General features: G+C 38.2%; 1 protein-coding gene across 3 annotated transcripts in view; it reads left to right on the forward strand.

Annotated features, from left to right (window-relative positions):
• Nucleotides 1-24,457, forward strand: part of RAD18 (RAD18 E3 ubiquitin protein ligase) — a 110,268-nt gene that overhangs the window by 45,522 nt on the left and 40,289 nt on the right. For all 3 annotated transcript variants that reach the window (XM_067043565.1, XM_059077742.2, XM_059077745.2), the window contains 3 exons: nt 9,868-9,944; nt 11,253-11,313; nt 24,038-24,175. In XM_067043565.1, coding sequence (XP_066899666.1) covers nt 9,868-9,944; nt 11,253-11,313; nt 24,038-24,175 — 276 coding nt within the window. The remainder of the gene's footprint in view (nt 1-9,867; nt 9,945-11,252; nt 11,314-24,037; nt 24,176-24,457) is intronic.

Genomic DNA, 24,457 nt, shown 5'->3' on the forward strand with positions numbered 1-24,457 from the left:
ACGTGAATTTTTCTGGATACACATCTTGCTGGGTGTGTACGTTTCTCCTTTAATTTCATCTTTTCCCTCTCTTAATGGCTTCATTTGAGAGGTAGAAGTTTTAAATTTTTATCCAGTTCGTTGCATTTTCCCATTGGTTAGTACTTTTCTGTCTTTGCCTACCGCAAGATCATGTTTTCTTCTAAGAGCATTATTCTTTTTGCTTCTACCTTTCAATCTACAGTTTAACTGGAATTGATTTTAGCATACGTTGCAAGGTAAGGGGCGAGATTCTTCTGTTGTTTCCATATGGATAGCTGATTGATGTCACACCATTTATTGAAAAACCATCTTTACACGCTGAATTGTCGGTACAGCTTGGTTGAGAATCAGCTAACCGTATATGTGTGGGTCTGGACATTGTTTTGTTCCATTGGGTCATTTATTTATCCTTGTGCCACTAGTGCACTGTCTTAATTACTTTATGAGTAATTTATAATAGATCTTGCTGTCTGGTAATGTAGTTCTTCCAGCTTTGTTGGTTATTGAGATTGTCTATTTATAGGTGAATGGGTATACACATCGTGGTACAGCCATACAGTGGAACGCTGCTTAGCAATAAAAATGAGCTACTGATAAATGCAACAACATGGATAAACTCAAAAGCATTGTGCTAAGTGAAAGAAGCCAGATACAAAAGACAACACACTGGGGCTTCCCTGGTGGCGCAGTGGTTGAGAGTCTGCCTGCCGATGCAGGGGACACTGGTTCGTGTCCTGGTCCGGGAAGATCCCACATGCCGCGGAGCGGCTGGGCCCGTGAGCCATGGCCGCTGAGCCCGTGCGTCCGGAGCCTGTGCTCCGCAACGGGAGAGGCCACAACGGTGAGAGGCCTGCGTACTGCAAAAAAAAAAAAATACAATACACTGTATAATTTTAAAACTCCATTTATTTAGCATTTTAGAAAAGGCAAAACTATAGGGACATAGAAAAGATCAGTATGTCCCAGGGCCTGAGGGTAAGGGGGAGGGAATTTACTTCAGTGGGGGTGAAGGAAATGTTCTAGATTTTGGCTGAAATGATGAGTAAATGACCATTAATAGGCAACTGGGCTTGTCTCCAATTTTTGGCTATCTGGATAAAGCTACTATAAACATGGACTTATAGATTTTTATGTAGCCATGTGCTTTCATTTCTCTGGTATTTTCCTTTTCATTCAGTTAAAATATTTTCTAATTTTTGTTGTGATCTCTTCTTTTACCCATGGGTTATTTGGAAGTGTTTTCAATTTCCAAATATTTGAATATTTCCCAGATATCTTTTTTTAAATCATTTCTAATTTGATTCCATTGAAGCAGTTCTGTATGATTTTGGACCTTTTACATTTATTGAGACTGGTTTTATAACTCAGCATTAGGTCTTCCTTGGTGAGTGTTCCTTAAGCACTTGAAAATTTGGGGGTTTTTTGTTCAGTGATCTGTAGTGTTATGTAAAGTTGCTAGGTAGTATGTTCAAGTATTCTACATCCTTACTTATGCTATGTTTACTGATTCTATCAGTACTGAGAGGATTATTGAAGTCTCCAAGGGTATTTGTGGATTTTTTATTTTTCCTTTCAGTATGCTCTGCTTTCTTTAAATTCTGAACCTCAGTAATGAGATGTATGTGCATTTAGTATTGTTACGTCTTCTTGATGAATTAACCTATTCATTATTATGACATACTTGTTTTAGTCTTTGGTAATATTCCATAAATAATAATCTTATTTCACTTTTTTCTTTAAACATATTGTGTCATTATATTTAAACTGTTTTTTGGTAAGCAGTATATGTTTTGGATTTGCTTTTTAAACTTAATTTGACAAAATATACCATTAAATTGTAGCATTTAAAACTTTTTCGTTTAATCTATTTGGTTGGGTTTAAGTCTACCATCTTGCTCTTTATTTTCTCTGTGTCCTGTCCATTCTTTGTTTTTTTTTCTTTCTTTTCTTGATTTCTTTTAGATTATTTTTTAGTTCTCTATTCTATCTCCACTGTTGGCTTATTAGCTATACCTCTTTTTAATTTCTCTTAGCGATTGTTCTAGAGTTTACCACGTGCATCCTAAACTTATCACAGTCTACCTTCAGCTGTTATTGTACCACATGTTTAACATAGGGACCTTACCCTTTCCATCCTTGGTTTTATTGGCATAGATTTTTCTTCTAGGTGTTATAAACCTCATAATACTTTGTTACCATTTTTGCTTTAAACTGTCAGTTTTCCTTTGAAGAAATTTTAACAATTGAAAAGGAAAGTCTTTATGTGCCTACACATTCAGCATTTATAGTATTCCTTATTTCTTTGCTTAGATCCAGCTTTCCATCTGATGTCATTTTCTTTTGGTCTGAAAATCTTCATTTAATGTTTCTTGTAGTGCACATGTGTTGAGACAAGTTCTTTCCACTTTTATTTGTCTGAAAAAGTCTTAGCTTTGCATCCTTTAAAAAAAAACTTTATTTGGAAATAATTTTGAACTTATGGGACGGTTGAAACCTTATCATAAAGAACACATGTGTACCCTTTACACAGATTCATCTGTTAACATTTTGTCCCATTTGCTTTATGAATTACTGTTTCTCTCTCTTTATTAATGTATATGTGTTTGTGTACATCTTTATAGACACATGTTTTTTTCTTAAACCATCTGAGAATAAGGTGTATAATCTTGTCTCCTAAATACTTTATTGTGTATTTCCTAAGAAAAGAGATATTCTGTTTTATCGCTGCAGTACAGTTATCAACTTTAGTAAATTGATCTTTGTTAAATAGTTCTTTAATCTATTATCTCTATTCCAGTTTCAGCAGTTGACCCAGTAATGGCCTTTATGGATTTTTTTTCCCCCTCCAGTACATGATCCAGTTTTGGATCACATTATTAAATTTAGTTGTAATATCCTCTCAGTCTCTTTCAGTCTGGAACAATTCCTCAGTCTTTCTTTGTCTTCTGTGACATTGACATTGGCATTTTAAAAGAATACAGTCTTTGTTGTTGTTGGGTTTTTTCCCCAAATAGAATGTTCCTCATTTTGGCTTTGTCCTGTGTTTCCTTATAATTATGTTCAGGTTGTGCATTCGTGGCCAGAATGCTATATAAGTGATGTTTTGTCCTTCTCAGACTATCACATGTAGAGGTATTTGACATCTTTGTGCCCTTCGTTTGTGATGGCAGGTTTGATCACCTTGTCGATTTGTTCACTGTGTAGTTTCCTCATTACTCCTAGTAAGAAATCTGTAGAGAGACACTTTTATACCATCTAAATATTCTATACCTCATTAAAATCTCACGCCTGTATTTAGCATTCTTTAGTAATTTTTACCTGAATTAGTCTTTTCTGTGTAGTTGCACAATGGTGATTTTTCTAATTTTAGCCTTCCTTCCACATTTGCCAGTTGACACCTGCCATGGTTCTGAGAACAGGAGCCTGCCCTTCTTGTATTTAATTTGTCTATTCTCAATGTGGATTCACAGATTTACAGCTTATTTCCATCCTTAATTATCTTGGTGTTCATGTTTCTAGATTTGGCCAGTGGGAGCATCTTCCCATGAGGATGCTCAGCCTTGGTCCTCATGCCACAGTTTTATTATTAGTTTTTACCATTTCCTTATTTCTAGCGTAACAAGGTAGTGATTCCCTGTCCCAGCCCTGGAATCAGCCATTTCCCTGGGGAGCTTTGGTTCTTTTGGGGGAAAAACAAGATAAGCAATGAGCTATGCTCATTGCTCTCTGGTACCTTTGCTTCTAGACTCTTTCAGCAGATGGAGCTCAGGAATATATACACACATATACATACGCATACATGGATATGTGTATACATACACATATGCATGTATGGCTGTATACTACATGTATATGTATGCATGTAAATCCACTTATACATATTAGAAATCATGAGAACATACAAATACCTTTACTTTCAATCCAGCCCCACAGGGGTCTTCTTTACCTTTCTCTATTTTATATTTGGATTTCCCTTTTTCCACAGGGAGAATCTTCCCTCTCAGTAGCATCAGCATGTTTACTAATTTGTTCAGTTCTGTAATATATTTAAAATCGTTTCAGAATTGCTTCATCTGTACTACTACACCTCTCTGCAACCAGAGAAAGAATTCCAGATTTTTTTTTAGTTCTCTCTACTCAGTCTTCCCTCTCCCCTCACCTGCACGAAGGGTACATAGTCATTTACTGTGTTCATAAGTTATTTTTTCCCTTTATGGTGGTTATGTTATTTGAAATAATACAGTGACAATTCATTTGTTTCACTTTCTTTTCAATTAAAAAAATAAATTTATTTGTTTTTATTTTTGGCTGTGTTGGGTTTTCGTTGCTGCGTGGGGGCTAACTCTAGTTGTGGTGAGCGGGGGCTACTCTTTGTTGTGGTGCGCGGGCTTCTCATCGCAGTGGCTTCTCTTGTTGCGGAGCATGGGCTCTAGGCACACGGGCTTCAGTAGTTGTGGCTCGTGGGCTCTAGAGCACAGGCTCAGTAGTTGTGGCACACGGGCCTAATTGCTCCGTGGCATGTGAGATCTTCCCGGGCCAGGGCTCGAATCCGTGTCCCCTGCATTGGCAGGCAGATTCTTAAGCACTGTGCCACCAGGGAAGCCCTTTGTTTCCAATTTTTATTTTTGTTATTTAGTTTCCTCTTCTAAGTATGAGAAATTAATAACAAATATATCATTTAAACTGCTTTAAAGAGATATACAGTTGACCCTTGAACAACATGGGTTTGAATTGCAGATTATATGCAGATTTTTTTCAGTAAATATAGTACCTGTGTTTTAATTTTACAGATCTTTAAATTAACTAAGTGTGGGGAGAAGTTTGTGTGACAGGCTGGGAGCATCCGCAGTGTTTAGCTGGAGTAGGTCCGATATTGTCAGAAAGGTTTCTGATCTCTCCCTTTCACTGACCTTTGCTTAAAATAGGTTTTTCTTGGGTCTTTTTTTTTCTTCCTTCTGTGAGTGTTGGTGGTTCTGGATTGCAGGCTTCACCAGAGATGAGTCTGGGATATTGTGAAGATAAAAGAAAACCCGGGAAACTTACCACAGTGTTGTTCCTCAAATTCTGAGGTCCTTAGCCAGTCCATTTTCCTCCTTCCACTTTTCAGAATTCTCTTAACCTTGTCTGTTATATCCAGGGTTTGTAGTTATACTTTGCAGGTAAGATTATGAGAAATGAGAAGAGACATGAATCTAGGCCACCTTGTTTGGACACAGAAGTTCTCATTCATGTATGTATTTTTGATTTCTGTTTTAGGTGCAAACACATTAGGATTGTTAAGTCTTCTTGGTGACTTGACCCCTTTCTGTAATTTCCCTCTTTGTCCCTGAGAACATTCATTGCTCTGGAGTCTCTCACGCCTCGTATTAATATAGCTATTTCAGATTTCTTTTCATTGGTATTTACAGGGTACATTGTTTTCCATTCTTTGTTTTGAACCTATTTTGAATTTCTGTCTTTTATTTAAAATGGCTTCTTTGTTGACAGTATATTGTTTGGTTTTTCTTTTTTAATCCAGTCTGCATTCTCTGGCTCTTATTAGTGCCTTTAGACCATTTACATTTGATGTAGTTGGCTTTTGACTTAACATCTTGCTAGTTGTTTTGTTTGTTCCATCTGCTTTTTGTTCCTTCTATCCTTTTTTAAAAAAATATCTTGGATTAATTGAGTATTTTAAAAACTATATTTCATTTCTACTATTGACTTATTATTGTACCTCTTTTTCAAAATTTTAGTGTTTGCCTTAGGGTTTACAGTGTACACCTTTAATTAGTCACATTCTACCTTCAGATAATATACTGCTTTGCTTGTAGTATAAGAACCTTATACAACAGTTTACTTCCAGTCCCTAATTCTTTGTGCTGTTGTTGTCATGCTGTTAACACAATGCATTGCTATTGTTTTTCCTTTAAACAGACAATTATCTTTTATAGTAGTTAAAAATAAGAAAAGTATATTTCATATTTACCTTCAATTTTACCACTTCTAACACTTTGTTTCTTCTTACAGAGATGAATTTCTGGTTTTAAATTTCTTTTGCTTGAAGAAATTCCTTTAACACTTTTTTTTGGTACAGATATGCTAATAATACATTCTGTCAGTTTTTATTTGTCTCAGAAAGTCTTCATTTCTCTTTCACTTTTGCAAAATATTGCCCTTGATATAGAATTCTAGGTGGGTAGGTTTTTTCCCCAACACTTTAAATTCTTCATTCTGTTGTCTTCTGGATTGAATAGTTTTTGATGAGCAGTATGATGTAATACATGACTTTTATTGGTGTGGTATACCCCTTTTTCTCACTGGCTTCAAGATTTTCTTTGTGTGTCTATGTGTAGATATATTGTTGCATTTTTGTTTTGTTATGTTTTTTGTTATTTATTCTGCTTGATACTCTTTGAGCTTCTTGCATTTGTGGTTTGACATCTTTCATTATATTTAGCAAATTCTGGCCATTAGGTCTTCAAATATTTTCTCTCCCTTTTTTCTTCTTCTGCGATTTCTATTACCTGTATGTTAGGGCTTTTGATATTGTCTCACAGCTCTTAGTTGCTCTATTCTGTTTTTTGAGTGTTTTTTCCCCCTTTTTCTCTGTTTCTGTTCGGGTAATACCATTGATCCCATTTTTTTTTTTTTTACTTTTATTAATTAATTTATTTGTTTTTGCTGTGTTGTGTCTTCATTTCTGTGCGAGGGCTTTCTCTAGTTGTGGCAAGTGGGGGCCAGTCTTCATCGTGGTGAGCGGGCCTGTCACTATCGCGGCCTCTCTTGTTGCGGAGCACAGGTTCCATCCAGACACACAGGCTCAGTAGCTGTGGCTCACGGGCCTAGTTGCTCCGCGGCATGTGGGATCCTCCCAGACCAGGCCTTGAACCTGTGTCCCCTACATTAGCAGGCAGATTCTCAACCACTGCGCTACCAGGGAAGCCCCATCGATCCCATTTTTAAGTTCACCTATTCTTTCCTTAGCTGGGTCAAGTTATCTCTGCTAATTTTTAAAAATTTCTAACATTTCTGTTTTATTCTTCTTGATGATTTCATCTCTCTCCTGAAATGCCCCATCTGTTCCTGCATGTTGTTCATCTTTTCTACTAAATGTTTTAGCATATTAATCGTAGTTATTTTAAATTCCATGTCTGGTAGTTGTAACATCTGGGCAACTGATATCTGAGTTTGCTTTTGTTATTCTTGTTTGTTTGCTTGCTTGTTCATATATCTTGTAAATTTTGGTTGAAAACCAGACTTAATATGTGAGGCTCTAAATGCTGAAGTAAATAGTATGAATGACTAAAAAATGGACTGTCTCCTCTTTTGCTAGGACTTTACTGTGTGTGGTTGATTGGTTTGGATTTTGTTGTTGCTGTGGTTGTCCTCGGTTGACCACCACTTTGATATCCCTTGTGCTTTTTAGGTCAGTGCCTGAGCTAGTAGAAGTTGGTTTGTTTGTTTTTAAAATGTACCTGTATCACTCGCACTTAGGTTTTCCCTGTGAACCTGTGCCTTAAGGAGTCTTTCCATGCTCACTTCTCTCCCAGTGGCTGATTACAGTTACCTGTCACTTGGAGTGTCCTGGCTCCGTGGTAGGGAACATGAGGTTGTTCTCTGTTATTCTAGCTTAGCCTCAGTCTTAGGCAGGCCCTTGATTCTGGGTCTCACAGGTGGGTCTCTCTCAGTGATCCTGTGTCTCCCCGAGTGGCAAGGGTCCTCTAGTGGTTGGTCTGGGCCCAGGGCAGTTTCCTGACCCTTCTGCCTGAGTAGAGGGTTTTGATTGTTTACTTTTTCTCCATTTACCTGTGCTCTGGGGACTTCAGTTTTGCTGACCTTCCCTCAGTGGCTTAATGCTTTTGTTTCCTAGGGTTAAAGTTCTGATGGGGCTTCATGTCCTTCCTGCACTGGGGGCTGTTCTTTCCCAAGCCTGTATCCAGAGGGATACTTTTTCTAATTTCTCATCCTTCCCCCAGTAGTTCTTGAGAGTATCCAGTAAGGTCTATAGAAAACCTTGGAATCGGTGTGAGTCCCCTTGTGTCTAAGTTTCCCAGGATTTTTATATTTTCATGGTGGTTCACCCTTGGCCTTTTGCAGTTCACCAAAAAGTTTATCTGAGGGACTTTCCTGGCAGTCCAGTGGTTAAGACTATGCACTTTCACCGCAGGGAGTGCGGGTTCAATCCCTGGTCTGGGAACTAGGATCTTGCATGCCTTGCTGTGCAGCAAAAAAAAAAAAAAAAAGTTTATCTGAAATCTTCTTACCAAGTGGTAGATAATCCTTGTTTTCTTATGTCAGCCAGTACTCATGACCCGTCTCTTCTCTAAGGCACCTGACTTTCCTTAGATTTCAGGCTAGTTGGTTTCCCTGTGAGCTTAGTTCTATTGGATTCGAGTAAAGTTACAGTTTTATAGGTTATCCAGCCTTTTCTCGTTGTTAGGGTGAGAATGACACCTCTTTACATCACAAACAGAATCAGAAGTCTCCCTGAAATATTTAAGCCCCTAAATTGCATCTAAGCCTAGTACAGTTTCCTTAATACCTTAGAAGAGAGTATGCCAGATGTTCTCTAACTTGAGTGATACTTGGGTTAGTGGATTGGGAAGAATGCAGGTGGTCCCTTTGCTTTCCTGTTATACCATGATTCACAGAGGGAGAGATTGTTTACATTGTTTCTACTGGTCTTATGATATTAGGGAGGCAAGAGGTACCTCTCAGTGCTTGAAAAACAAACTTTGAATTGAGGTAATTGCATTCTTAAATGATCCTCTCGAGGACTGTCAGTTTTGTAAAATCTTTTTTTTTTTTTTTTTTTTTTTTTTTGTGGTACGCGGGCCTCTCACTGTTGCGGCCTCTCCCATCGCGGAGCACAGGCTCCGGACGCACAGGCTCAGCGGCCATGGCTCACGGGCCCAGCTGCCCCGCGGCATGTGGGATCTTCCCGGACGGGTGCACGAACCCGTGTCCCCTGCATCGGCAGGCGGAACCCCAACCACTGCGCCACCAGGGAAGCCCTGTAAAATCTTTTTAATAGAGATTATTTACAAGTTCTATAGAATTTAAATTCTTACTGTGAAGAATATGGTGATTTCCCCTATTTACCTGTTACCCGACTCAAACAGTTGTCAACTCATGCCTAATGGCGTGTTGTCTGTCATTTACATCCCTTCCCCCCCATGGATTATTTTGAGGCAAATTCTAGGTATAGTATCTTTTTCTGTATAAATGTGTGTAAGAGATTATAGTTTTATTCCCCTATACTATATGTGAATTTTAGTCTTAATATGTTGGCCTAGTAGGCAGAAGGATAGCATTGGCAAATTTCATGCTATTTGCATTCAAAGGTATTTATATAGGAGATGGAGTGTATTTCATATCTCTTTGATGTATGTGATTGGTAAGTACACGTACTGGCAAAAATTCTGGAGTCAAGGCCATCTACCCCCTAGTATTCGTAGACCTTTGTCTTTCCTTGAAAAGTAGACTGTTATAACATTTTGTACATTGGAGTTTCAGTGGATATCCCCTAAGAATAGCATTCACACTAACATTAATTTTTATATTCCATTGGGACTCCTGTTTATACCTGTATCCTCAAAGGAAAGAGCAAAATGACTTTGCCTTACTCTTCCAGTTATATTTTAAACTGTAATTGCATGGGTAAAAGTTAAGTGTTTTAACTGTGTTTTTTTTTTTTAACCCTTTTATTTTGAAATGACTTTCGACTTACAGAAAAATTGCAAAGACAGGACAGGGAGTTCACGTACACCCATCGTCCAGCTTCAGTGTTAAGAGTTTATATAACCAGGGTACATTGAGCAACACCATGTAATTAATATTGGCTGTATGCCCTTATTTTAACAGCTGCTGAAATAGTTCAAGAAATTGAAAATATGGAGAAGACTAGGATGCGTCTTGAAGCTAGTAAACTCAACGAAAGCGTATGTTGATGGGCTTTTTCAGTATCTCGGTAGAAATGAAGGATGGAAAAGTCGAATACTCTACCAATTAAAGCAAACCAGTGTTAAATCTGTTCAGTGGGAAATGTACCAGAACACATTTCCATTTAATGTATTATGATTTACTTGCAGCTCATTTTAGCATTTTTATCGTATTTAGCAGTCTTCTGGCACAAGATTAATCCAAAGTAGAGTTTATTGATGAATTACAGTTTTGTGGAAAAAAGAATGTGCCCGTACATCAGGTAACCTTGGTATTGGTCCTTTTTCTGGTGGTTGCATTTAATAAGCTCTTTAACATTTAATCTCTGTGGCCCTTAAGGTCTTCATCTGTAAAACTCAGGGGTTTAACTATATAATCGCTAAGATCCCCTTTTAGCTCTGGCATTCTGCAATTGTGTGGTTATACTGATGGTGAAATTAAGTAATTTCAAGAGTTGATGAGGATTGAGCATCTGTTGAGCTTACTGAGGGAATCAAAGACCTAAATTTCTTCACTATTGCCTTCCTCTAGTTTGATGGTCCAAAACTTGAGGAGAGGATACCAAAGAAGAAAATAGCCATTGTGTCCTTTGACGCTGGAGGAAGTGTTTTGGGCTCTCCCAAGTAGACTTTTTTCCTAGACCATTGGTAATGTGTTTGTAAGGAAAGCAACAACTTTAGGGAAGTAAGTTTATAATCAGATAGTAGAGAAAAGTGAGATTTTCATTAACTTTACTATTTGTGTGCTAACTATAAGATGGAGACTATAATGAATTGTGTAAGTACATTTCAGATCTTTTAAGTCTAAAATTTTACAAAGTGAATTAGAAATTTAACACATGAAGTCTTGTATTATCGCATTTTCTCTGTATACCTTTGTGGTAGACTTGGAAAAGTTAGGCTGGAAAAGGTAGCAGACAAACAAGAAGATCTGCCTTGTTAATGATCTGCTCAATGTCTCTTCAATCTTGTAGTGTTATGTTACCTACTGTAGTAATGAATGTGGAAAATTAAATATTGAAAGTAGGAAATTTAATTGATTGTTGTCTTAATACTTCATAAATTCTAATGGAATCAGGGTTGCATTTTCTACGGATGAAGAAAAGTAATGAGTAAAATGTATGTTAATTACAATATTCAAGAGAAATAAACAGGAGTTAATCTTCCTAAGTCTATATAAAACAGAGATGAGGGATTATTTTCCTCTATTTTAAACATCTGCATTTGAGATTTTAAAGTTTATGGTACTAATTTCTATTTTTTGTCATTTTTTGTAATTTTTAATTAAGAATTTTTGGATTTTTTTAGATAATGGTTTTTACAAAGGACCAAACAGAAAAGGAAATAGATGAAATTCACAGTAACTATCGTAAGTTATGTGATGTTTTCTTTGTTCACAAAGAACTTGGGTTACAGTTTTCCGTCTTAAGTAATTTTTTAAGATATATTTTTATATTAATGTTTAATACAATAATCTTTCTTGTTAATATTACTTAAGAGACTGAATTTTGGTTTAGTGTTTACTCAAGACAGTGACCTTTTTTTGTAACTATGTGCGTGCTGTTTGATTTGTGACTAAAAAATTCTACTATGAGCTTATCACTAAGCACTTAGCAAATATTAATTAGTTGCTCTCAAAGCATCTCTGTGAGAAGAAAATGGGATTAAAATGGAAACATTCCTGACCTGCCATCCTGTCCTCAGGCCAGTGACAGAATTTCAGCACTCTGTAGCTTGCATATTTATGCTGAAGATAGTTTTTGTTTTATTCATTATTACCAGCTTTCCAACTTTATCGCTTCATTTTCCTTAAATGACCTTTATATGTATTTTTCCCAGTGCTAGCACATTACTGTTTTGTCAGTTAGATAGCTGCTTATTCTTCGGCTGGTTGGTTGGTTTTTAGTTTAAATTTAAATTTAAGTGCCTGGCAAACAGTCGATAGTTAATATTTGCTGAGTGACTATTCCACACATGATATACCTTAGTCGTGCCAAAAGAATTGTGTTTTCTTTTTTCACTTCTTAAGCTTTGAAGGGGCAGATGCTGCCGTGATCTGTATGGGGAGGGAGGATGAAGTACACAGGCACTAGATGTAGATGTGATGGCCCGAGCCTTCTCGATGTAGGGAAAGGAGGCTGGAGGATTCACGGACCAGAGGCTGAACCACACAAGTTACAGCGCTGGTGCTCTAAAGATAAACACACGTGATCGATCCTCTTTGATCAGCCTTTGGAAAGCCAAAGTAATTTTTCTTGGTACAGGAGCTGGAGGATATCAGATGATCACTGAAGTGGCAAAACTAAGGCCTGTAACAATAAGGAAACCAGAGAATTTGCATGGAACAAAAATAATTTAAATCACTAAAGGATGGTATCTAACAATTGTACTACACTAAAGAAAACGTGGGTTAGATATAGGCAAGAAAATATACAAATATCTATTGCCCACCATTTAAATATCTTTAAAAACTTTAATTTTACTGAGTAGATCAACATGTTAAATTAATTCACTTAGCTCTAAAATAAACCTCGGTATATACGTTTTTTTTTTTTTTATAAACCTTTTGGGCACTTCCTGAAGCTCAAGCGCTTATTATTAGCATTCTAGTGTAGTTACAGTTTGATTTAGTGTCAGGATCTAAATATACCATTGATGGCACTTCTTTTTTTTCAACATTTTTATTAATGTTTTAATGTACATGGGTTTTTAATTTTTAAAATTTTTTAATTTACTTTTTGGCTTGCGTTGGGTCTTTGTTGCTGCGCGGGGGGCTTCAGTAGTTGTGGCTCGCGAGCTCTAGAGTGCAGGATCAGTAGTTGTGGTGCACGGGCTTAGTTGCTCCTTGGCTTGTGGGATCTTCCTGGACCAGGGCTCGCCTGCACTGGCAGGTGGATTCTCAACCACTGAGAATCGCCTGGTTGAGGCGTGTCGCCTGCATTGGCAGGAGGATTCTTAACCACTGAGCCACCAGGGAAGCCCACGTATGTGGTTTTTAATCACATTTCTCTAAGGCTTATTAAAAACTCTGACTCCTCGCCACCTCCTTGTCTCCATCTTCATTTCCTAGAATTACCAACTGTCAAACCTTTTGGCTTTTGTTTTAGTAATTACCTTCATGTTTATAAAAGGTTATTCTTTCTGCTATTTCTTGAAGTGTTTCAGTTTTCCATGTTAACAATTGATTGAAGTCCTAATTTGAAAAATGAAAATTTAGCTCTTTTGTACATCCTGACTCTTAACCTTCTCCTCCCTCCCAATTTCTGAATATTGTCATAATTTTTTATAAGGTCAGTATTAGTTAGAGACATTGTATACAGTTTGAACCAGGCAACATACAATACTGAGGTTATGAAGTGTGTCAGAGTATGCCACCACCCAAGAATATGCCACCGTGACGCGTTGCTTTGAGCAGAAGGCTATTGAGAAGCCGCAGAAAGGAAAGCTCTCTGCCTTCCCCCATTTGCCTGAGTGTAGGACACAATTACAAAGGTGTCTGTCCCTCCTCCCCTCTCTGTCCCTAGAAGTACGTTAGTCTTCATTTTGACGGAGAAGGCTCTGACTTAAATCAGCATAGCAGACTTCACTCTTGTTTACTGTGTTTTTCCTGGCCATCTCCCCATAACTGGCCTCCCACACACCTTTCTTTTTTTTTTTTAATCTAGCTGAAGATGGTATTTAAGCCAGTGTTCTAAGTCACCTCCAAGTGGCTTAGAGCTTAGAGTTACTTATTTTTCTCTGGGTATCTTCCATATATACATGAGGTATACATGTTAAAAAACATCTGCTTTTCTCATGTAAATTTGTCTTTTGTTATAAAGCCCCAGCTAAGAACTAAGAAGGTTAGAAGGGAAATTATTTTTTCTTCCCTTACAGTTGTAATTCCTTTTAGGAAAAAATTCTGTTTTCCCTATAATTAGTAATTTTATTTGCTTAGTTTTCTATTTATCTGGTATTAATTTATCTGTAGACTTTCCATGAGAAATGTCAGTCACTTTCTATTACATTGAAACTCATAGATTATTTATCAACTCACTATTTTCTCCAGAACATCTTGCCTGAAGCAGCCCCCAGCCCTTTTCCAGGCTACTGTGACTGCGCTTTGGGCCTCCTTCATAGCTACCTGTAATTTCCTTTCACCAGCCTTCTCGGTATTCTCTCCTCCCTCCTGTCAGTTCACCTATTTCAGGATCCAAATCTGCCTCTTCTTTTTCCCTGTTTTGGTGGAATACATTTTTCCAGGGAAGTCCCTGGGGAAAAAAGGGGTATATGGAGGAATACCTTTTGAGCTCATACATAGATGGAAATATTACTTTTACTATTGATTTATTATTTGGCTTATATAAACTGCCCACATAGCTAGTAAAAAGCAGGACTGGAAATTAAACCCACATTCACCCCGTGCTCAACTTGAAGCCTTTTGCACCACAGCATGCTTTGAATCTGAGTGAATAGCTTGTATGTTGGGAACTTCTTTTGGGTGGGGGTGGGGGTGCGCTAAGCTTTAGTTTCAGGTTATTTTGCTTAAAAAAAGCTTAATTTTATGAATGAGTTACTTTGGTAGTTTTGTGACGATATATCTTTCTTATTTTCTTTAGCAGTCTTTTGGATAGATTTATCTTCACGAGTCCCTCTTTTAGAAGAGGAGAGAAACAGTGAAATCAATTTGAGGCTTAGTTGCAGATCTGTAGAAAGTGTATTTGATGCAGAGTTGAATCAAATGAGTTTATTGAGTTACCTGCGGGTTTCAGGTTACAAATGCTTTTGGTAGGTCTTTTTAATTAAGACTGAATTGCTCCAGTAAGAGACGGAATCTTAGCCTGAAGGAAGTTACTCTACTTGCCTAACTGCCATGACAGACATATTTTGGAGATCGTCACGTTCTTCTCCTTGGTGAAACATAGTTTTATACGCTGCCAAGAAATAAAAGACAAACCTGTAATGAACAGTCTGGGATTACCTCCTATAATTTTTCCTGAGAGCACCAGCTTATTTCTGTTAAGTAGGCAAGGCATTTTAGCTTAATATGTTCCTTTGTTTTTTTAATTTGGTTGTTCATTAATTCATTAAGTGTTTATTGAGCATCTACTATGTGGTAGCTGTTCTTCTAGGTAGTGAGTATAGAGCAGTGAGCAAGATACATAAATTTCTTGTCATGGAGCTTATGTTCTAATAGCATACAGATAAATAACAGTAAATCAGCAGATGATTATAACAATTTTAGGTGGCAGATGCTATAAAGAAAATCAAGCAGAGTAATTTATAGAAATTATGGGGGCATTAGATAATGTAGTCAAGAAAAGTTTTTTCTTGAGGAGTTGACATTTGAGATGAGTCATAAGTGAAAAAAAAATCGAAATGGGCTTCCCTGGTGGCGCAGTGGTTGAGAATCCGCCTGCCACTGCAAGGGACACGGGTTCGAGCCCTGGTCTGGGAAGATCCCACATGCCGCGGAGCAACTAGGCCCGTGAGCCACAACTACTGAGCCTGCACGTCTGGAGCTTGTGCTCCGCAACAGGAGAGGCCGCGACAGTGAGAGGCCCATGCACCGCGATGAAGAGTGGCCCCCGCTTGCCACAACTAGAGAAAGCCCTTGTGTAGAAACGAAGACCCAACACAGCCAAAAAATAAAACTAACTAACTAACTAAATAAATAAAAATGATGTAAAATTAAAAAAATATATATCGCTAGCGGAACTTCCCAGGTGGCGCAGTGGTTAAGACTTTGCGCTCCTAATGCAGGGGGCTTGGGTTTGATCCCGGGTCAGGCACAGCCAAAAAAAACAAAAATCAAAAGGAAAATAAAGGCAGCCATTCACAGAGCCGGAGGAAGAGTATTGCAGGCAGAAGGAGCGTCAGGGGCAGAGGCGCTGAGGTAGACACAGCGTCGGCGGGGGTGAGTAGAGTGTAGTGAGCGAAGCGGAAGAGTGGTGTACAGGGAGGCAGGGCCAGGTCCCGGAAGGAAAGACCTTGTAAGAGTGTACTTGGGTTTTATTCTTCCTGCAGTGGGAAGTCATTCGAGAGTTTAGAAAGACAAGTAATATGATTTTATCTAGGTCTAAAAAGATGGCATCTTCTGAATACAGAATAAATTATAATGTGGCAAGAAATAGTAAGAAAACTAACCTAAAGGCTCTTCACTCAGGCAATATTTATGGATCACCCAGACAGTATTCTAGGTATTGGGAATATAACATTAAAGAAACAGACGAAGTCTCTGCCCACATGGAGCTTACACTCTATTGGGGATAGTCAGAGAGTAAACAAACAAGTAAGATGTGTCAGATAGTGATATGTGCTATGAAGAGACTTAAGGTAGGGATAGAAAGTGATGGAGCTGCTGGACCAGAAGGGCTCCTTTAAGAAGGGTGATGTGATGTTTGAGAAGAGACCTGAATGAAGTGAGGCCATTTTCATAAATTAGGTCAGGGATGTGGCATTTTTAGAGTGGTAGCAGAAGTAAAGTACACAATTCAAGGTAAATTTTCAAAGTAGAATCAATAGTACTCGCTGATGAATTTAATATAGGGGGGTGAATAAAAGAGGAATCAAGAATGAACCCTGCATTTTTGGTTCAAGCACCTGGAGAAGTGATGATGCCATTTACTGAGATGGAGACCAGGGTGAGGATTGTGGATGGGAAATGGAATCTAAATTCCTATTTTGTCTGTGTTAAGTTTTGGTTTCTAGTGGATATCCAAGTGGAAAAGAGATATTAGGCATGAATGGATGAATCTATCTAACGAAAAAGACATGTGCTTTAAAATTGTACACTTAGATACAATTAGCTGGGAGAAGAGTACTGTGGGGAACAGAGCCTAAGGCTAAGCCCTGGGGTACCCCAGTGCTTAGAGCAGCGATTCTCAGTTCTCTAAGCCTCTGTACACTCTTAAAATTTGTCTAGGGCACCAAAGAGCTTTCATTTATGTGGGTTATAGTTGTTGATATGTATCATGTTACAGATTAAGGCTTGGGGGACTTCTGCTTCTGGCCAAGACAGAATAATTGGGACCTGATATACAACAACCCCCCCGTCCCCCCCCACACACAAAAAAACAACAAACAACCACTGTAAATGGACAAAACATATGAAATAGTTTTCAAGATGTTAGACATTAGGTAACAAAGGACAGGAATCTCTGAGAGATGGAAAACTTTATTATAAAAGCCCCATAATAGAATTTCTAGGCTCCGGGTCGGGCAGGGAGATCCTAGGCAGAGCTTGGAGGGCTCTGAGTTAAGGAGAAAGAAAGACCAGAGAAACTGAAGGAGCTGAAGTTTGCAAGACAGAGCGCGGAGAGGAGAGAGTTGCACTGAGAGAGAGCCCCGGGGATCTGCAGAAGGTCACCTTGTGAGTTCATTCAGTGCACAAAGTCTGGTCTCTACCATGAGATGAAATCAATTTAGAAATCAGTAACAAAGCCCTCTGGAAGGTCACCAATATTTCTAAACTAAACAATACACTTCCAAATAACACATATGTCTAAGAAAAATTAAAACCGAGAAATTTCAACAATATTTATGAACTTATTTAAAAACAATAAATTCATTACGTTAACATAAATCATAAATGCATATTTTGGTAAAAAAATAACTTTCCCAGCACAGAAAAATCAAAGTAAATGGAGATTTCTCCTCCTAGCCCAGATGGAATAACAGACTGTTTTTACTTTTCTCTGTTAAAACCTAGAAAACCAGATGAAATATATAATCATTGGATTTTCAGATATTGGGAAAAGGTAGCACAGGACTGTTTTCCCTGGGAGAAAGAAAACAAATAAGATGGTGAGCTCTACAGGTCCAGCAGCTTGCAGGCAGCTTTAAGGTCCCCGGGTGGGGGAACCTCAAAATAATCACTAAATAGGTACAACAATATAAAATTAACAGTATCCTATTGAAATTACCAGGAATTCAAAGAAGCAAAAAAATAACATCCTAGAAAAGAGAGAAATCAATTAATAGAACCAGACCCAGCAATGACAGAGATGATGAAACTAGTAGATAAAAATGTTTAAACAACATTTACAAATATGTTCTTTATATGAAGAAGGAAGAATGAGGGAAGGTCCTGCTAAGTTGAGAAATGGACAGTATTAAAAAAAGACCAAAATGGGAATTCCCTGGCAGTCTAGTGGTTAGGACTCCTCGCTTTCACTGACCCGGATTTGATCCCTGGTCAGGGAACTAGATCCCAGAAGCCACACAGTGTGGCCAAAAAATGAAAACAAAAACAAATGGAATTCCTTAGATGACATACATACTTGAATTGAAAAATATTCTGGCTGAGGTAAATGCAGATTAGGGAATAAATTGAACTGAAAGAAAGGACATCATAGCAATGTGTGTTCAGCTAAAGCAATGCTTAGAGGGAAATGTGTAGTATTAAAAGCTTATATTAGAAAAGAGAAGAGGTTTCAAATTTGTTATCTATGCTTTCATTGTAAGAAACTAGAAAAAGAAGGACAAATTCCATTCTAAGTAAGCAGATGGAAAGGAACAGTGAAGAGCAGAAATCAGTGAAATTGAAGACAGAAAAATAACAGAGAAAATCTATGAAACCACAAGCTGTTTGTAAAAGTCAACAAAATTGGCAACCCTCTAGCAAGCCTGATTAGGACAAAAAGAGAGAAAGCACAAATTGCCAATATTAGGAATAAAAGAGGGAGAATTACTAAGTATCCTATTGATATTAAAAGAACAGTAAGGGAATATTATGAATAACTTCATGCCAGTGTGGAAACATACATGAAATGGACAAATTTCTTGAAAGACACAAATTACCAAACCTTACTCAAGAAGAAATAGATACGGTTGAATAGCCCTATATCTAGTAAATGAATTGAATTTGCATCCCCAGGAAGAAAACTCCAGATCCAGATGGCATCACTGGTGAATTCCATGAAACACATAAGGAAGGAAATAATACCAATTCAACAAAAATTATTCTAAAAAAATTGGAAAGGAAGGAATACTTCCTACCTCATTTTATGAAGCTAAAGTTTCCATGAAAGTAAAAACCAGACAAGGATAGTATAATAAAAAGTTCTGACCAATATTCCTCATGAACATAGATGTAAAAATTCTTAACAGTATTTTAGTAAATCAAATCCAGCACTATGTAAAAAGGATAATGCATCATAACCAAGTGGAATTTATCCTAAGAATGCAAGATTAGTGTAATGTTAGAAAATTAATCCATATAATTCAGTGTATTAACAGACTGGAAAAGAAAACACTGTATAATTTTATAAGTAGATGCAGAATAAGTATATGTCAAAGTTGAACACCCATTAGTAATAAAAACTCTCACTAAATGAGAATTTCTTTAATCTGGTATAGCAGGGATCCCCAACCCCTGGGCCATGGAGCGGTACCAGTCCACGGCGTGTTAGGAAGCGGGCCGCACAGCAGGAGGTGAGCACCGGGCGAGCGAGTGAAGCTTCATCTGCCGCTCCCCGCCGCTCCCATTACCGCCTGAACCATCCCCCAACCCCGGTCTGGGGAAAACTTGTCTTCCATGAAATCAGTCCCCTGGTGCAAAAAGGTGGTGGACTGCTCTGGTATAGGATATCTGAAAAACCTACAACTAACATCATATTTAATGGTAAAATATTGAATGCTTCTCTTCTGACTAGGAACAGGGTAGAGATGTCTATTCTTACCACTTTTTGTTCAGCATTGTACTGTGGGTCCTTGCCAGTGTGATAAGGCAAGAAAGAGAAGTAATCAGATTTGAAAGGAAGAAATAAGACTTTTTGTTCACAGTTGACATGATCATCTTTCACAAATAGTATGAATCATAAGAGAAAAAGAAAAAAGTGATAAATTATATTTCTTTAAAATAAAAGCTTTTACACTTCAGAAGACAAATATGAAGGGACTTCCCTGGCAGTCCAGTGGTTAAGACTCCATGTTTCCATTGCAGGGGGTGCGGGTTCGATTCCTGGTAGGGAAACTAAGATCCCACGTGCTGCGTGGTGCGGCCAAAAAAAAAAAAAAAAGACAAACACGAAAATGAAAAAGCAAGTCACAGATTGTGAGAAAATATTGTAAAATTTATATTTGACAAAGTGCTAGTATCTGTATTATATAAAGAACTCTTAAAATTCAGTAAGTCCTAGGATGTATCTTTTAAAAGCACAGATATTTTAAACAGATCTTCAGAGAAGGAGATACTCAAATACAAAATAACCACATGAAAAGATATGGTTATTTTAATGGCAAAAAAAGAAAAAAGAAAGAAAGAAAGGATAATTCCAAGTGATGGCCAGGCTATAGAGCTAATGGAACTCTCATACATTGCTGGTGAGAATGCAAAATGATACAGCCACTTAGATAAACAGTTTAGTAGTCTGTTATAAATGGAAACATAAACCTACCTACCAGTAATTCTACTCCTAGCTATTTACCCAACAGAAGTGAAAGCATATGTCCACATCTAGATTTTTATTTATTTTTTTTTTATAAATTTATTTATTTTATTTTATTTATTTTTGGTTGCGTTGGGTCTTTGTTGCTGCGTGCGGGCTTTTTCTAGTTGTGGTGACCGGGGGCTACTCTTCGTTGCGGTGCGTGGGCTTCTCACTGCGGTGGCTTCTCGTTGCGGAGCATGGGCTCTAGGCGCATGGGCTTCCGTAGTTGTGGCACGTGGGCTCAGTAGTTGTGGTGCACGGGCTTAGTTGCTCCGCAGCATGTGGAATCTTCCCGGACCAGGGCTCGAACCCGTGACCTCTGCATTGGCAGGCAGATTCTTAACCACTGAACCCCTAGGGAAGTCCCAATAGTTCACTTCTTTTTAGAGCTGAATGACACTCCACTCTCTGGATGTACCACAGTTTATTATCCATTAACCTCAAGAAGCACATCTTGGTTGTTTCCTCTTTCCATTTTTAATGCACTCTGGCACTTTTTATCCTATTCTTATTATTGTTTTAAGAAAAAAATGCTGGTCTGGATCTACTAAGTTGTTTTCACAACCCACACTCTGTTTCAAAAGCACGGTCCCGTCCCAGGCTTATTTGTATGCAGTGGGAAAGATTCAAAAGAGAGGGGGCAATAGATGATAGAGGAAAGGATAATTGCACATACTGTATCACTGAGAAGGCCTTAGTGATGGAATCCAGAGCATAAATTAGCAGTTGGCCCTTAGATGCAGCAAGGATCACCATTTCATGCTGTCAGGAAGATAGATCATGTGTGCACAGATGAAGTCGTGGTAGTTGGAAGATGACAGAGTTCCTGTTAGAACTTATCTGTGTTTTCAAAATAGTGTGAGCCCAACTGAGAAGGGAGTGTTGGAGGTTTGGAGAAAGTATGAAGTGGACATTTTGGAGAATTGTAAAGCAAAGTTTACTTGAGAAATGTAGAAAAGTTGTATGATAGTGCCGAGTGCTTGTTTGAGACTTACGGTCATGAATTTAAAGTGAGGCTAGTCAGTTCAGGTTAAATGAATAAATCCTGAGTGAATGTTAGCCTTTACTGTTAATCTGTTCTTCACCCATGTTTGCTGCATGGGTGTCATAGGTAGTTGGGGGGAAAAAGACATGAGATTTTACTTTGGGAGACACTGGCTTCAGATTCACTCCGATTTAAAGTAGTATCTCAGTGAGATCACTTTAGAGGCTTGAGTCTGTCCCACTCTTGGGATCCTGGTTTTGATGCACCCCTGGGTTCATGGGCAGATCCAGAGGTACTCTGGCTGTAAAAGCTGCTCTAAAAAAAAGAGCAGGTGAGGTGGTCAGGGCATGAAGGGCTTGACTTGGCACTAGAAGAGATTATGGCATTTCAACTTGGTGAGGCAGAAAGGGTGGTATGAGTCAAGTATTAAAAATCTTGAAGAGTATGACTTTGGGGCTTCCCTGGTGGCGCAGTGGTTGAGAATCCGCCTGCCGATGCAGGAGACACGGGTTCGTGCCCTGGTCCGGGAAGATCCCATATGCTGCGGCGCAACTAAGCCCGTGAGCCATGGCCGCTAGGCCTGCGCGTCCGGAGCCTGTGCTCCGCAACGGGAGAGGCCACAACAGTGAGAGGCCCGCATACTGCAAAAAAAAAAAAAAAAAAAAAGAGTATGACTTTGTTCAGTGTGGGCTTATTCGTCAGCTCCTACCACTATCTGATCCACTTCAAACCTTTAAGAGGTAAATTCAGGGCATTGAGCCAGCAGAACTGAGACTTTAAACTCTGAAGTTCTCCTTGCCAAATGGCAGAACTCCTAAAATGAGGTGGAGAAATGAGTGGGAACAATTTTATTAGTGATAATCTCTTGGCATTGTTCATTTTTTGAGGGGTTATTGGACTTCTTGGGCCAAAGCCAAAGCTGTGGTTGCCTTTTACTTTTTGGTCTCCAGCCTAGCTGTAGGGGCAATTAGATTTAAAAAGAAAATCTCTTCTAAACCTGGGATTTTTTTTACTTCAGAAGATAAAGTCATTAAGCCTCCTTAACTGTGATGAGATTACTTTAGCAAGTTTCTTGAGTCGTTCTAAATCCACAATCCATAAGTACACAACGGAGGAACCTTACTAGCAGGAGAAGCCTTACTAGCAGAATGGCCCAGGCTGACCTGCTTAAATTATGTAGACCCCATGGTGCTGTGTTACCCTTGCCGAACACAAACTACATAAGGATGGCAGTGGTGGTAGCCCATTGATTCCGGGGAGCTGAACAAGTACAAAGCAATTGTTCTCAAATGTATAGAGTTACATAGGACTTAAAAGAAGTCACCTAGCTTGTATTCTACATGAGATCTCACCTATTTCTGAAGAGCTAATTTTTTCTAGTAATCTTTATGGTCAGCTTATATTTTGATGAAATTTTAACCAGTCTCTTATTTAAAATTTACCAGACACTTTGAAACCCAACACATTAGTTTCCCTGGGAGTTTTCATACACATACCACGCACATAAATATGTTGGAATTAGGAGCATTCTGTCCCTAATGTGCAAAGAACAGTCACATGTAGAGAGCAGGAATATTGAAATGAATATGCAAATCCAGGGAACACTGGCTTTTTCCAGAGGGGGACGGAAGTCAATCGAACCTTCACCAGACAGGATTCTGCTTGTCTATAGACAAGAATTGCTTTCCACTGTGGTCAGTTATCTACAATGTACAGAACCGTAACATAGCTCAAGGGCCGTGGATGACTGGAATCCTGGAAGGGTGGCTCTAGAAAATGCATAGTTTTCACCTGAAGCACAAATTTCCCCCTAAACCCAGTTATTCATGGTATTGCACTACAGGGAAAATGATGTTTACTGGAGGAAAACAGTCTCAAAACTTAGTGTTAACTACTTGCAGTATGAATCTTTCTAAGATATATTTTTATAGGATCTACAACGTCCTTTTGGGTCACGACTTAAGTGTTTAAGGTTGCTAGATAAGTACGTACAGCCTCAGCTGTGTGAACCACGGTTCAGAGTCACAAATAGATGTGTTCAAGTCCATGCTCGAATGACGAACGGCTAGTCTTTACTGAGTAAATTTATGTACATTAATAATGGTGACCTGGAGATCAGGCTTAAATTATCTTCAGAGGTGTTAAAGTAGTAGTAAATTAAGGTTGGTTAATTATAATATCCTAAGATAAGGTAGATTGGTGGTGGTGGTGGTGATCTTAGATTATTAAAGGGGTTCTGATAGGAAACAGGCAAGAAGTGTGAAGGAGAAAGGGGAAATTAAAGTAGATATCCTGTGTTTTTATCCAACTTTCCTAGAAGCTTCTGCTTTTATACTCAGTTAATGTTCTTCCTCTTAGTACTTGGTTATATCTGGGAAGTTAGAATGGTGTCTTGGTTATATTTAAGAAAACAGCATCTTTCATGCTCTATCAAAAAACCTTTTTAAAAGAGTGGGATATGGGAAGAAACCTACAGTTGCGAACTAGGAATATCATGTGTCAAGTTTGTATCTGAGGAACGGGGAAGATATAAAAGCATGCTTCCTCAGCTCCCCAGGCCTTTTAAATTCGTTGTAAGTATGTCCAAAGGGTGCTGTTCTTGAGAAGCTTGTGTTATTCTTGATGTTCAGTCCATCGGTTGTAGACATGTAACTTTTATAGTCCTTGATTTACTGAGAAGGTCCTTTGAATTTCAGGTATAAAACATCAGAATGAATTTCAGCGTCTGGTGGATCAAGCCAAAAAAGGATATAAGAAAACTGTTGGAATGTCAAAAAAAAAAGTAACAAAAGAAGAAGATGAATCTACAGAAAAGCTATTATCTGTAGGCGTGGGTAAGAGACTTTTAACTGAAAACAGAAATATATGGAATTTTATAATTTTTAACATCAAAAGGAAAAAACCAAAGGAATTTACTTTGGACTTAATTGTTATTTGAAATGGGCAAAAGTATTTTTAGACATATAGCAGTTGTTGGATGTAAACTAGGTTTATTACTCTGGGAAGAATGATCGTGGAGATGTCCTGAAGGCACAGTTTCTAAAATCTGTCTTCCTTTCCATTAATGAGAAATCAGAAGTTTTTTAGTTGTTTAAGCTTGAGGTATAGGATTTATT

The sequence above is a fragment of the Kogia breviceps genome, chromosome 10, assembly GCF_026419965.1.
Source record: "Kogia breviceps isolate mKogBre1 chromosome 10, mKogBre1 haplotype 1, whole genome shotgun sequence".
In the NCBI taxonomy this organism is placed as follows: Eukaryota; Metazoa; Chordata; class Mammalia; order Artiodactyla; family Physeteridae; genus Kogia; species Kogia breviceps.